We start from the raw sequence: 14,428 nt of genomic DNA on the forward strand, positions 1-14,428 counted from the left end.
ATATATCTCCAGGACTTTGAAAACAATGTTAAAAGGAGAATTGCACAAGATGTTTACAGTACAACCATGAAGCACTGTCTGGTTAACAATTACCTCTACATATATATATATATTATATAGACATAACCTATTATATAGACATATATAATATATAGATACATAAAAACACAGAGATAATTTAAGAAATTTAAGATTATCTTGGCCAATATTATTACTTCACAAATTAAAACTTGTAACTTGGCTCTTCCCAAGCCACATCCCTACTGAAGGTAAGCTGAAAATCTCAGAATAATTTTTGTCAAAGAATTCTAAAAGCATAATTTTCAGATCTGGTAAGACACTTAGCTGTTCAACATCCAAAAGCATCAATTTAAGAGTTACAACAATGAAACTGTTCTTCACAGCAAAATCTAACTGAAAAGGAGCCAAATAATATGAAGCTGGTATATTTAACACAAAGTATGTAAGTTAATTTGACTAAGAGTAGGATTAGACTAGACTTTTTCTATCTAAAGACCTACCAGATTAGAAAAAAAAATATTTGAATCATGCAAAACCTCAGAGAAATATAATATTAATAATCCAATTACATGCACAAAATTCAGACAGTTCATCCAACTTACTCAAAAGCACAACACATCTGTATGTTTCACATACCATATATTCCTTCCCACTCTGAATCTTCAGATGGTGAAGAAAGAAAATAAGCAAGTCACTGAAATGTGTCAGTGTCTCAAAAACCAAGTTTTCTAGTTAATAAGATAGTGGGGATTTTAGTAGTAGCACAGATTCAGTCTCCAAAGAAACACCTAGAATGAAGGCTTAATGAAAACTGTTCCTGTTATTTATCTCTATGCTGTGCCCATACAGCACCAAGTATTTCTGATCAGATCAGATTAGGGTGGAAAGTCTATCTTGGTTTAAATAAGAACTAATAAAAATAGTTGGGCTAACATGGGCTTTGTCATGTTCAGTGTGGCTAAACACACTTCAAAATTGGTATTACTACATTTTTTACAAAAAAGGTTCCATCTTTGCTCAAATTCTAGCAAACCTCTCACATTTTTCTCTCAGACTCCCCCCAACACACAGTTTTTCTTCCTTAATTAAGAACACCAATACAAATCTAGGAGAGTATTTCTGACATTCTGCAAGCACAGGGGGTGCACCCATTAAACTGACAAACATGAATCCTTCATTTTTTGCAGCCCTTGACTCCTGCAGTTTCAAGTGGAGCTTGGATAATCTTTTAGAGGTTAAGTTTCTAATGGATTAGATGCCCACCTCCATTTAAGTCACAAGTTAGTAATCAGCCCTAAGAAAAGAAACACCAGGTCCACACATGAATCTTATTGATCACAAACAACATTATTAAAGAATTTCTCCAGCCCACTTTCAGAGGAGTCTTCAAAGCAGAATGAAAGCAAGCTGTGCATCTTTTGCACCATTCTTTCAGACCACTGCTCACTCCTGGTGCTGCTGAATTACAGGTCTATCTTCCCACATTCAAGCTCTCTAATGCTGGGGAAAACCAGTAGAATTCACAGTCATTTTTTTTTTTTTAAAATCTTGCTGTTAGAACAGGTTTGGTCACATCACACATTAGACAAAAGCAGTTTTGGTCAACAGCTTGGCAAGTGAGTAAACAGAGAGAGATACACATACTGGAAAGCATTCAAATTCACAACTGCTGAATCTCACTCTACCCTTTCAGTTTCTCCTAGAGCTGGCAGATTTTATCTGGGTCCATTCATATTTTGACCCGTGTTCTGTGTTTCCACTAAGTAGGTGATTACTTCCACTTTTTGCCTTCCCCAGCTCCAGAATACACAACCTGTTCCCCCCTGCCACCTCATCCTACCACCTTCCCAAAGAGGTGCTTGTGCCTGAGCATCTACTGAAATTCATACTAAAGAGACACTTGTTATTAAAACTGGATTCCTCTTTCACCATTCCCCACTTAATCATTCAATCCCCCAAAGTCTCAAATATAACAAACCACCTATGTGAGGGTCTTTAATTCTGCATTTCAATAGCAAAGAAGGATTTATATGATTCTGGTCCCTTTCTGAACATAAGGATTGACTACTTGCATCTGTTTCATTAAGCAAAACCTTGGCTGAACATGGTTCCTCTCCAAAGTAACCTCATTTTCCTCAAAAGCCCTTTATACACAATAGTTGGACTTCTTCAGAACACACTGCTCACAAAACTCCTCCCTGGGCAAATACTCAACAGGAAATCCAGGTGCTTCAGTGCCAGAGTTTGACCACTTTCTCATGCATCTGTTTTTTGATGCTTTGTTGTCAAAGTGCTTCAACATTCAGACTGAGAAAGAACATGAGCAAAGATCTGCTGGTAAGGATACCCAAGCTATTTCCTCAAGCTATTCAGTAACATTTTACAGCACTTCCCAAGAAACCCTGCAGAACCATGCTGAAACACTACAAACAGGTTATTTCAGCCATGGGGTTTTGGCATTTTACAACTTCCTGGAGAATTCCACATTTTGGGTGCAGAATATCCCAGGCATCCAGGATTTTTATTTGACCCCATGCTTCCAGCCAACACCTTTCCCTATCCTCTTTAAGAATCAACCTGTACTCATAGGACCACAGTACATAAGGAAGTAATTTTCCCTTCCTGATGCCTACAAAAGGCTGGACCACCAAATGAAAACAGCTTGAACACGTCCTGCAGCTCTGCAGGTGAGTTTGTCTTGAGGGATCCACAGAGGAATCTGCCAAGAGCAGCAACAGCTCTGAATGCTACAGCCATTCATGAACAGCAGCAAAGAGCTCCCATCCTCCAGCAGCCAACTGCTGCCCCTAAAAAGGACATTTATAGGCAACCTTGCTGAAGATCCACAGAAGAACTTCTTCAGAGCCTGTATATTATTTTAGGAAATCAACAGTACCCTAATTATCAGTGGAGCTGAATGTTTCTAGTGCAGAACATGAATCCATGGCAAAATACTAAGAATCTGTTTCATTACAGTCTGAAAAGCAGAAACATCCCCAAATATCTCTTCCTATCAGTTATTTTACCTATACATTTCTTCCTTGCTCCTAGGAGTCAAACTGAAGGTATACAAAAGACTTGGTTTGTTTAAGATAACCTTCCAAAGAATATGATTTAATTGCTTTAATTTATCTTCAATTTCTGGAGATAAAATCAACTCATATTTATGACATTCATAGATCAGTGAAGTCTCTGGGTCCTCAAAATGCAAAACCAGGGGCTTTTTTGTGAACTAATACAATCACTGACAGTTGTTTAAAGATAGTTGTTCATTAACAAAGGGTCTGTGTTTTGCTTAAATAGATTAGAGAAGGAAGCAAGGTTGTCCAAACTGAAGCTTATCAACCAGATTATCAGTGCCCCTAATAAACACAAGGAGTCCAAACTGCTGCTGGTGTGCACATGTGTTGCACATACGTGTGCACTCACTGCTATGTTAAACAAGGGTGAGGCACAACTCTCTTGCTAGAAATTCTACTGAGGGCTGCCTCCTCAGTACCCAAAACCACAAAATATTTTTAAGTCTTCTTGGAAACAGAATAAAGAAGCTGAACTGAGAAAAAATATCCAGCACTCTGATGGTGAATAAATATAACATAGAGAAACATTTTTAAGCAGTTCAACTAAGTCCTGGCCTCTACATTTTCATATATAGGACTAACAGGCTCTCAAATCAAGATAAAAACAAAACAAAACTCCCAAAAATCTTGAGAGAAATGGCTGAAAACCTCTTCTACATAACCATTTTGAAGAACATCCCATCTAGCTGCAGTTGCTAGATCTTACCTCCCAGAATGGAAGAGCAGCATGCCCATGTGAGACCTGAGCATTAAAGGATTCACAAAGAATGAGTAAAACTAGTTTGGCAAGTCATACTTATTCAGATCCTAATGACACAGCCAAACTCTGCATGTCAGAAATCCTAAGAAATCTGAACACTAAATCCAAGACCAATTTTCCTCTAGGTTTAAGCCAGGATCAAGCCTTCTACAGGGGAGATGATCATCACAATGAAGGCCAGGCTACCCTGGAAGCCACATCAGACAAGGCCACAATTAATTGATTGTTCAAGCAATAATTCTGTCATCTACTTTTGCAAACTACATTTAGAGCTGAGGGCTAAAATGAAACTAAAATAACAGGAGAAATCACTTGCTTTTCCCAAAATAATACCAAATCCTAACACTAGGCTGCTTTGTCTGTTTCCATGACAGAAAACTAGACGCTCACTTAGGGTTAGGAAGAATATTTGCAGCCAAATCAGCCAGCAAAATTCAGATATTAGACCATCTTCCAGAAACACTAGCTTCTTTTTAAACCACAGTCAGATTACAGCTTTTATTAATGAACTATCAAATTCTCAGTGTTTCCTTTAGATTAGCCTGGTGGTATTGTCAGTGTTCAAGAACTCTCAGTGGGAAAGACAAGTACTGCTTCACTGGAGGGCTTTCTCACAAGTGTTTTCAGTCTTGTGATCTCACACATCCATCAAGTGGCATTAATTTTGTCCAGTCTTTCCAGAGAGGCAGATGAAGACCCCAGACCCCAAACAAAAGCATTCTATTTGCTCTGCTTTCCAGATTCCTTCTGTTCTGCCCAGTTCCTACAGCCCCACTCCAAGCACTCAAGAAATCACAGCATGGAAACCTCAGACTTAAAACAAATCATCCAATCCTGGCTAATTACTGCTGCTTAGAAATTTGAAGAAAGCATTCTCACAGGCATTACAAGAAGCAGTGGGACCTCACAGATTTGTTAAATCCCTTGAAATAGTTTTGAATGCAGCAGCCCTAGCTGTAGGCCCATACCTCAGAAACTGACTGCCCTCCTAACACTACTCAGACATCCCCACTCACTATTTATAAAGCTTGCAATAGGGTTTAGGACACATCAGTCATCAGGTACATGAGAGAAAGTGATTTTCATTTTTCAAATGGCTCACAAAGGTACCAGACTTCAAATTTAGTGCTTAGAGTATCCCAGAAATAGTCTGTCCTCCCTGTAAAGCAAAGTTTGGTCCCCAAGAGTTCAAATAATTTTATGGGACCACTTTTAATTAGGCGGCTGCAACTTTCTGCTGACAAAAACTTTGCTATGTTTTGAGGTTTTTTTCAAATTCAAAATGCAAAAGAAGCCCAAAGCCCAAGTCCCTTGCCCTCTGCTTCTTCAAAAGACTGTACCTAAGCTTATACATTCACACCTGCAAATAAATGTTATTTTATCTGCCCTTAAGTGTGTTCAAAGCTAAGTCTGAACTTTGTCAGCACACTCCTGCTAGCCTGAGTATGCACCCATAATGATCAGAGAGAATTTGTTTCAAAGTAGGGTTTTTGTATCTTTTTGTCTTTGTTGAAACTGAAAAATTATTTTCAAATCCACTGCAAACACCTGAGTCATAAACCTTAGAAAGACTTATGCAAGTTTTTACTATAAAAGTAACAAATGTAGTGGCACTGTGTTTGTTTAGTTGGGTTCTGAAACAAGAACATTAAATATGCATTTTTCCAACAGTCATTTTTCTGAGCAATAGAGTGGAAAAAGATTTTTGTGTAAGTCAAAGCAGCAAAATCAAGTATTTCACCTATATATTTCTGAAGTAATTGATTAATAATTACATATTGACCAAAGCAGCAGAAAAAAAAAATGTTTTAGGAAGCCTATTTCCTTCCCCTTTAGTCCTCCCCCTGCTAACATAAATAAACTCATCTGGTAACTGAAATGCTGTAACACTCAAATCACATTTTCTAGCTTTGTATGTACAGGAAGAGTGAACCAAACCCTCAACCCCTCAGGTTTTCCACATTGTGCTCCCCACGATCACAGTAAATTTCCAGACATGTGAATATTTCACTAGGGTCAAAATTTACAGGTTGCCAGATCTGTGTGCAAGTTAGTTTCAGGAAAAAAATACAATAAGAAAGCACCTGCTGCCTCCAGTAAGGCTTCTAGTCTTGCTTGTGTTTCTGGATCCACAGTTCTCAAGTCCGCACCTTCTGCAGCACTCGACAAGAATAACTCCGACGTGGTTTTAAGTACTGGGTTATCAAGATCTTCTTGGTCCAAAATAAATGATTCAACCTGTTTGCCAAGTTAGAAAGAAAATTTTACAATTTTTGAAGTTTTATACTCAACCCAAATTAAAACACAAATTTATTTGCACTATCATTTTTTTTTTTATCTGTGCGAAGCAGAGGACACAACCGTACAAATTAATCACCTGAAATCACAAAAGCAAAAACTCTACATGAAAAAGAATTTATTATAAGAATTACAATTAACAACTTCTTAAATTATAGCAAGGGTAACTCAGATGAAATACTGAAAATATGTTATGCATGTTTGGACAGTTAATCACCAGGACAGACAGCTACAAGATGGGGTACTTACTTGGTCACCACAAGCCTGGGGTGTAGCCAAACCTATCTGAGAGCCAGGAAGGGACTGATTGGTTTCCCAAGATGAGTTTCAGTTCTATTTTAGATATAATTTCAACTAATTTAACACAAGGATTTTGTTTGTTTGTTTGTTTTGAGTAGAAGCAAACTAACTAAAATTCAAACCCAAAACATCTGTTTCCAAGCTGGCATTTAGTATTCTGGGTAATTATGGTTTTCTAGAGAAGAACACACACAGAAGAATAAAGCAAGCAGGTACTCTAACTGAGCAGCAGTAATGCTGTCCCACCAGTGGTCCACATGATCTCCAAACACAAGCTCATGGAATCAGTCAACATAACACACTGGAGTTTTATGACAGCTTGGCAGAGTAAACAAGGAGGATACCTGACTCATCCTCTAATGAGAGCAGAACTACATTTCAGAATCTGTCTGAAGCTCAGCCATAATTTCCTCTGTTTTCCCAAATACTGTAGGATAAAAACACTATTCCATAATTAGACATTACCTGTTCAGCACTATGGGTGCCTTAAATATCCCATAGAAATGAGACCTGCTCATTACACAACTGTTGCTGCCCTTTCACACTTCATGTCCCACTCACTTCTCCCTGTGTTTTTTCTCTTAATCCTTCCCCATTCTTTCTGACACCAACATTAAGCTATCATATCCAGCCCTGTCACCCAACACCATAAGAAAGTTCATGGCCATAGACAGTTTACTTTAAAAAAAAAAAAAAAAAAATTAAATCAAATCAGGCCATCTACAAATTCTAAGTGCCTTGCTGGGTGAGAAATGTTAACAGGAGCTATTTGGAGCACTATTCAAGAGGAATTGGTGTTCATTTCTTCCCCTTTCTGATATGTAAATGTTCTGCAACATTCTGTCCAAGTCACATCCAGGGATTCACAGAGATTCAGATGGGAATCAGGGAGAAGGAGTGTCTTTTAGAGCTGGACATCTCAGGTATCAGCCCACCTACAGGTACTGCACCCCGGGTGCCAAGGCACTAATATTCAAGTTAAGGCAGCAGGCTATGATTTAGGGTTCTAGGATTTCCAGATTAGTGCAGAGAGTGGTCACTGTGAAAAGGAGCTGAACATTAAATATGGAAAAATTAATGACCTAAACCAGTGACACACATTTTTACTACAAAGAAAGAAGAGCTACTTAGCTGGGAGGACTGGCTGAAGGCTGGGTGACCATTCAGTAAGATTTGGACAGCTGGAAAGCTGGGCCAAGAGGAACCTTATGAGGTTCAACAAGAAAAAGTGCAGAGTCCTGCACCTGGGAAGGAATAACAATAACTGGGATAATGCACCAGTGCAAGTTAGGAAGCAATCCCCATGGAGCAGGTCCTTGGAGTCCTGGTGCACAAGTTATCCCTGGGACAGGAATGTGTCCCAAAAGAGCAATTGTACCCTGGGGTGCATTAAGAGTGTGTCCAGCAGATCAAGGGAGGTTATCATCCCCCTCTACCATGCCCTCACCTAGAATATTGCATTCTGTTCCAGTCTCCAGTTCCAAAGGGACAGGGATTTACCTGAGAGTCCACAGGAGGGCTCTGAGGATGATGAAGGGACAGAACAGCTCCCTGATGAAGAAAGGCTGGGACCTGGGGCTTTATGGTCTGGAGAGGAGAGGACTGAGAGGGGATCTGATTAATACCAATATATGAGGGCTGAGCATCAAGAAGGGACAACTTCTTCTCACTTGTGCTCTGTGATAGCACGAGGGGAATGGGTTCAAGTTAAAGCAGAGGAATTTCCACCTCCACGTGAGGAAGAATTCCTTCACTTTAAGGGTTCCAGAGCCCTGGCACAGGCTCTCCAGGGAGGTTCTGGAGTCCCCTTCACTGGAGACTTTCAAGACCCATCAAGATGCAGTTCTGAGTGACCTCTCTGAGGTTTGGTCCTGCTCTGGAGGGGAGTTGGACTCAATGATCTTCAGAGGTCTCATCCACCCTTGGCATTCTGTGATTATATGAAAACTTACAGAAAAATTAATCCTTAGAGTAAGATTCCCCTCTGCAGAACTCACATTCCAGGTTATGTCCATCCAGCTTAAGGATTCCTTGCTGGTATAAGCTGTAGTGCAAAACTGACTTCTGGAAAGCTCACCTGTATCTACAGGAGTATTTCAAGGTTTTTAATTTTCTCCCTCAAAGACTACACAAGGTGCTCTACCTAACCAATATCCCAGAAACATTATTCCCAACTGTAACATTGTTTGTATAACCTGGTAAGCAGCAGGAAATCCCACTGTGTGTTTAAATGATTGTTCATTAGATGGAGTTGATAACTCCATACAAGAAATTTTATTAAATGTTAACAGACCTTTTCAATTACACCACTGAATTTAACAGCAATCCTCCCTTTTAAAGGGGTGATAGGGGTAAAAATGCTTCTGACCACTGAAGCAACTGCACTTAGGAACCAATACTATAGAAACATTCCCAGTGACAAACCTTAACTTCCAGGCTCAAAACAGCCTGAGAAGACCCAGGCAAACCCAAGGACATCACCCTTGCATCCACCTTCCAAAAGCTGCCCCACAGCAGTTAAAACTTCATTTTTTGACCTTTTGCTGAAGATATGGACCATTTTCTCTCCAACAGATGCCACCCCAAGCTCACCTGTATGTATTTATAGGACATTACCTGCACCAATACACCTCTTGAGCCTGAATCAGTGCTAAGTCACCATTCCCAGGTTCACACAGCAACTTGTAAGAAACTCTCTCCCCCCAGCAGAAGGGGACTTTGCTTACAGGAACCTCTAAAAAAGTCTATTTAATATTGATTCTGCAAACACTACTTAAAGTGAATTGCAGCTCCAGCTCTTACTTAGGGCACAAGGCAGATAGTACTGGTGCAGCCTGTTCACCCCTCTGCAGTTCTTGCTGCCTCTGTACTTCCAGAGACCTCATTCATTTAAAGTCTCACACAAAAATCTTGCTTCATATACAGTCTTTTCCTCTTAGTTTTATATCACAGCAAGAAAAGGTAGCTGCTTTCATTATTTCTGCCCATGTTGAGCATCAATTTTTAGGTTGTGCTTTGATTTTTAGTAAGAGCTTAATAACATGGCCACAATACCAATATGGCTTAAGAGTCAAAATATTGAAAATCCCTATTTTGGGATGTTAGGACAAACGTTAGGACAGCTGGACCACTGCCAGTCTCCCAGAACAAGTTTCAATGCATTTTCAAGTCAGAATGTCTGAGATTTCTGTAGATCAATGCTGCTTCTCAAACACTAAGACAAGGCTAGAAAGGAAGAACAGCTGGATACCTTATCACTAAAAGCAGAGTAAGAAATTACCTAATCCACCAGCTGTCTTGTGAATAGAAGTGACCTGTGACAATGACATTTTAATAACGTTATTTTTTATTTACAAAAACAAGCTATCCCAAATAAATCAAAGAAATATTGCTTTTTAAACAAAAACCCCACAATCTTCACTAAAAAAACAACAAACAAAACAAACAAAAACTTCACCACGTTTCATGTTAGCATTCCTGAAAGACTTAAAATACATTACTCCTGTTGCAAAATTTAGGCACCCTGCTCTACCCTAATCAGATCTGCAGCAAAGTGATAGAGTAACCAGTCACTGTGCTATTTTTGGATTATTTTGAGAGCTGCTTTGGGCAGCATCTTACTTGGCAAGGCTCCCTGGGAATACAGGGATTCAAGACATTATTCTACCTGCCAAAACAACTGCAATAGGAATAATTGCCAATGGAATCCCAAAAAAGCTGCATTGGGTGTCAGGAGAGAGCTGCCCATCAGGTACTTCACTGCAGGGACTGAGGGACCTTTCCTGAAGTTCTGCCAGGGGCTGCAGCAGCCTCCCAGTCTGCAGATCCAGTTACACCACTGGTTCCTCCCTCCCTCCCTCCAGCAGCTACATTCACAGCTATTTGGGCTCAACTACACCAGTATTTATATGTTAATACCATGCCTGGGTTTACCTCAGGTCAGGGGTATGTGAAGGCAACTCTGTAAGCACTAACACCACAACCAACACTTAGCAGCTCTCACAAGACAGGCAATGACACACGGGGTTAGAAACACACTGCTAATATTAAAGTGTAAACTGATTTTTCCTACCTTGCAGTATCGGGGGAATAAAAAAAAATAATAAAAACAAACTTTTCCCAGAATAGCCCAGACCTGCTCACAAATATCCCGTTCCTGACACAGGCTATGGAGGCAGGAAAAGCACCGTTGTGTCCTCCTCCTGCAGCCAAGGACAGCTCAGCTCCTTCTACCTCCTCCTCCCATTTGTGCCACACCAGCACTTCTGGGAAGACTTCACAGAAAGTGTTGAAATGAAAGAGAAAGCTGCTACCAAATAATTTCCTTGAACTTGCATTTTCCAGGTACACCCCGACCTGTGAACACTTACTCCTTGGGGAGCATCCACAAATAATGAGGACCCAAGCCCTTGACTAAGGCTCCCATTGATTATACAAATAAATGACCACCTGGTTTTCTCTTTTGTGTCAGGTGTCCCCTCCTAATTATTTCTGTAATAAATCCATTTGGACAAGTATCTTAAATACATCTGAATATATGCAGAGGGCCCTTTGCTTCCTCAAGGCCTGTAGATCAGGCTGCAGTTCACATTTATGAAGCTGAAATAAATCTTCTATACTTAAACTATTTTCATTCCCCAATTAACAAGAAGTGTGACACTGCAGCAGGATCACACCAGGCAGATATTGTGGTTTTGCCTGATAAACACAACCTCTTGACAGTCTATGTTGTCATGTCCCTTATTACACTGAATGCCAGTCTCTAATTACCCCTTGTAATCCTGCTTTTGGGGAATACCATCAGGACAGCAGATACCATTACACTAAGTCAAGCCCAAAAATGAGGTTTTATTTCAAATACAACATCAAACTCCTTTAAATTCCACATATAAAGAATGTCAGCTTCAAAACTACTAAAAAATTATTATTCAAAGGAGGAAGTGAAGGGCTCTGTCACCAACATGGCCCTTTTGAGAGCTTCCTGTGAGAAGTGCACTGCTACACCCCTGGTATAGGCTGGGGACACAAGCAGAAGGCCTGGCTTTGGCTTACCCTAAAATGCAATTTTCAACACTGTCCTCCACCCCCCTTATGCCAGTTAAACATTTTTGCCCCTACTTAAGATACCTTCCTTGCATTACTATTTCAGTTTCAAGAGGTGGCATAAAGGAAGAGGTAAAGCTACAAAAAAAAAAAAAAAAAAAAAGTGGGTATTCTCACAAAATTTTGCAGTGGAACCTCAGTCTCCCTTTCTTGACACTTCAAAGCTAGAGAAAGAAATGAAGCATTTCAGAGAATTACTTCAGTCAGGACATAGGAACAATATAAAATCAATGGGAACAACAATTCAGATGTAATTTATGACATAAGGCCATACTCACTCTGCTGGGCCTGAACTGTAATTTCTGAAGACAGTTTCTTCAATTTAAATTAAAAAAAAAAATAAAAATAAAAAAATCAGCCTGACAGAAGCCACCCAAATCTGTGAATTGCCAAGACATCATCTGCCAGCAAGAGCCCTGTGGATCCTGTGATTACAAAATCACTGAAAACCCAAGGGGACTACAGAGTGCCTGGGGACAACAGCACCTCAACAGGAAAAGCATAAAGTATCTGAAGCATCACTTCCAGTCACTGCTCATCTTGTGACAAGTCATGCAGCTACCACTTTCGTGGGTTGATTTAACACATCAAAAAGGGATAAAACTCGGGAGGGAGCAGATAATTTTTTACCACTTTACTGAATTTCATGGACTTTGAAAGGCATCTGATAAAATGGAACATCATTCTGCTGGGAATAGGAAGCCATTAGATCAGCTCAGCTCCCTGGCAGGCTACAAACCCCACATTTCAGTGGAGCTTTTAGGACCTGCACACCAAGCAGCTCAGCAGTCTACAACAACAGTTTTGTAAGCAGCAAATTAGATTGGGAGGGTGGGGAGAGGAGGGGTGCAAATCTATGTAGCTCCAATTACAATAGGAAGTTGACTAACTTGATGCAGGATTATCTGAAGGACAGCCTTTATTCCAACATCTATTAAGCAATTACCTGACAATGAAACAAGCAGCTATAGGATCTGGGCTGGGATACTTAATTTCAAAACCCAGGTTAATTTTGCAAACTCTGTAATAGATACAATGTAAATACAGATGGACCTAACTGCATCAAGGAGTCAAGGAAAGTGCCTTTCCCACAAACACTGAGGTCCAAAAGTCTGACAACTGTGTGTAAATCAGGGCTGGAGATGCTCTTGCATGGGTGAGACAACCAGCAAGGTGTCTGACACCCTGTGGCACCTCCTCTCTGCTCAGTCCAGCCCCATCACATCCAGCCTGGCACCCCAAGTCACTCTTCAGTTCTCCAAATCATGGCTGAAACGTTCAGATAAACTTGCAGATAAAACAAGAAATAGTTTATGGCACAAGTCTTCCATGCCACAGATTGTGGATTCTGGGTTTTCCCTTTTCTTGCTCTAATACCAAACATGCAGGAATTCCTGAGCAAGCATCTGAACGATCCACATAAAGTTAAAACCACTTAGCCAGGCTCTCTCTAAAGCAATCAACTAACACTAGATATATTTACTCCATTTTCAATACTACAAACTACACTTTGTGACACACCTCTGGACAGAGCTATCTGATTTATGGTTCTTCCACAAACGTATCTCCAATTTATTTTTATTAAAATCCTGTTCCACAACAATAAGCCAGGACATAACTGTACTACCTCAAAAAACACTAAGCCACAGAAGACAAAGAAAGGCTGAAGGAGCTGGGATTGTTCAGCTTGGAGAAGAGAAGACTCCAGGGAGACCTTACAGATGCTTTATAATATCTGATGGGAACCTACAGGAAGGCTGGAGAGGCCTTTTTACAAGTCCAGTGACAAGGGGAAATGGTTTTAAACTGAATGAGAATGGGTTCAGACTGGATCTTAGGAAGTTCTTTCCTAGGAGGGTGGTGAGGCTCTGGAACTGATTGTCCAGGGAAGCTGTGGCTGCTCCCTCCCTGGAGGAGTTCAAGGCCAGGCTGGACGGGGCCTTGAGCAACCTGGGCTGGATGAGAGGTGTCCCTGGACACGGTGGGGAGGTTGGAGATGATCTCTAAGGTCCCTTCCAACCTCAGACATTATTTTATTCTATGATGAACACACAGCTTGAGTCCTTTTAGTACGAGAGGTTGGCAACATCAGAAAGTTTCTCCATACAGCATTACTCATTGCAGTCACTACTGGGGAAAAAAAAAACCAGTTAAAACCCAGCCCTCAGCCATCACATATTTAATACCTGGTAAACAAAACTAATTATGCCTAAGTTTTCCTATTCTACAAGAGAATCTTTTGCAGGAGGGAGCTGCCATTTATAGAACTGGAACTGACAACTGATGTTTATTCAAAATTCTCACAAACCCCAGTAAACCAAGTGCCTGCTCTGAAAACATGCAGCCTTCACACTGAAGAAAACCACTGACTGGAGACCAGTAAACCTTAAGTAAAATAAGCATTACTTACACTAAGCACTACCTATTTTCATGTATTCCATCTTGGTCAACTCTAAATCCTGTTTTCAGTGCTACATCTTCTCCACATACTTTAAGATTCCCTCCTGCCCTCTGTTTTTTCTATCTAATAACCTTACAGAAACAGCCACTCTTCTATCCTCACCTCAAAGCAAGAAACAGCAAGTTCAACTCAATATTCTGATTTATTAGAATATAGCAGCACTGCTGCATCAATTTAGCCAGGGCTTTCAGGGTGGGATCCTTGCTCAAGTAGTAAACCCCAGGCATTAAAACAAAGTGAAGGCAACTTCAAAACAGATGAGCAAATCCATTTCTTTGCTGATGTAAAAGCTCACACTCATCCAAGATGGCAAGTATTCCCAGCCACCTTCTTGGGAATGGCCTTTTAAGATCTCTTGCCAATCCAAAGGGACACAGTGCTTTAAAAAAAAATCCTACAAGTAGC

General features: G+C 40.3%; 1 protein-coding gene across 23 annotated transcripts in view; it reads right to left on the minus strand.

Moving 5' to 3' along the window:
* ANKHD1 (ankyrin repeat and KH domain containing 1) overlaps positions 1 to 14,428 on the minus strand; it is a 112,798-nt gene that overhangs the window by 90,732 nt on the left and 7,638 nt on the right. For all 23 annotated transcript variants that reach the window (XM_071759034.1, XM_071759021.1, XM_071759033.1 and 20 more), the window contains exon 2: positions 5,946 to 6,099. In XM_071759034.1, coding sequence (XP_071615135.1) covers positions 5,946 to 6,099 — 154 coding nt within the window. The remainder of the gene's footprint in view (positions 1 to 5,945; positions 6,100 to 14,428) is intronic.

This window comes from Heliangelus exortis, chromosome 15, assembly GCF_036169615.1.
Source record: "Heliangelus exortis chromosome 15, bHelExo1.hap1, whole genome shotgun sequence".
In the NCBI taxonomy this organism is placed as follows: Eukaryota; Metazoa; Chordata; class Aves; order Apodiformes; family Trochilidae; genus Heliangelus; species Heliangelus exortis.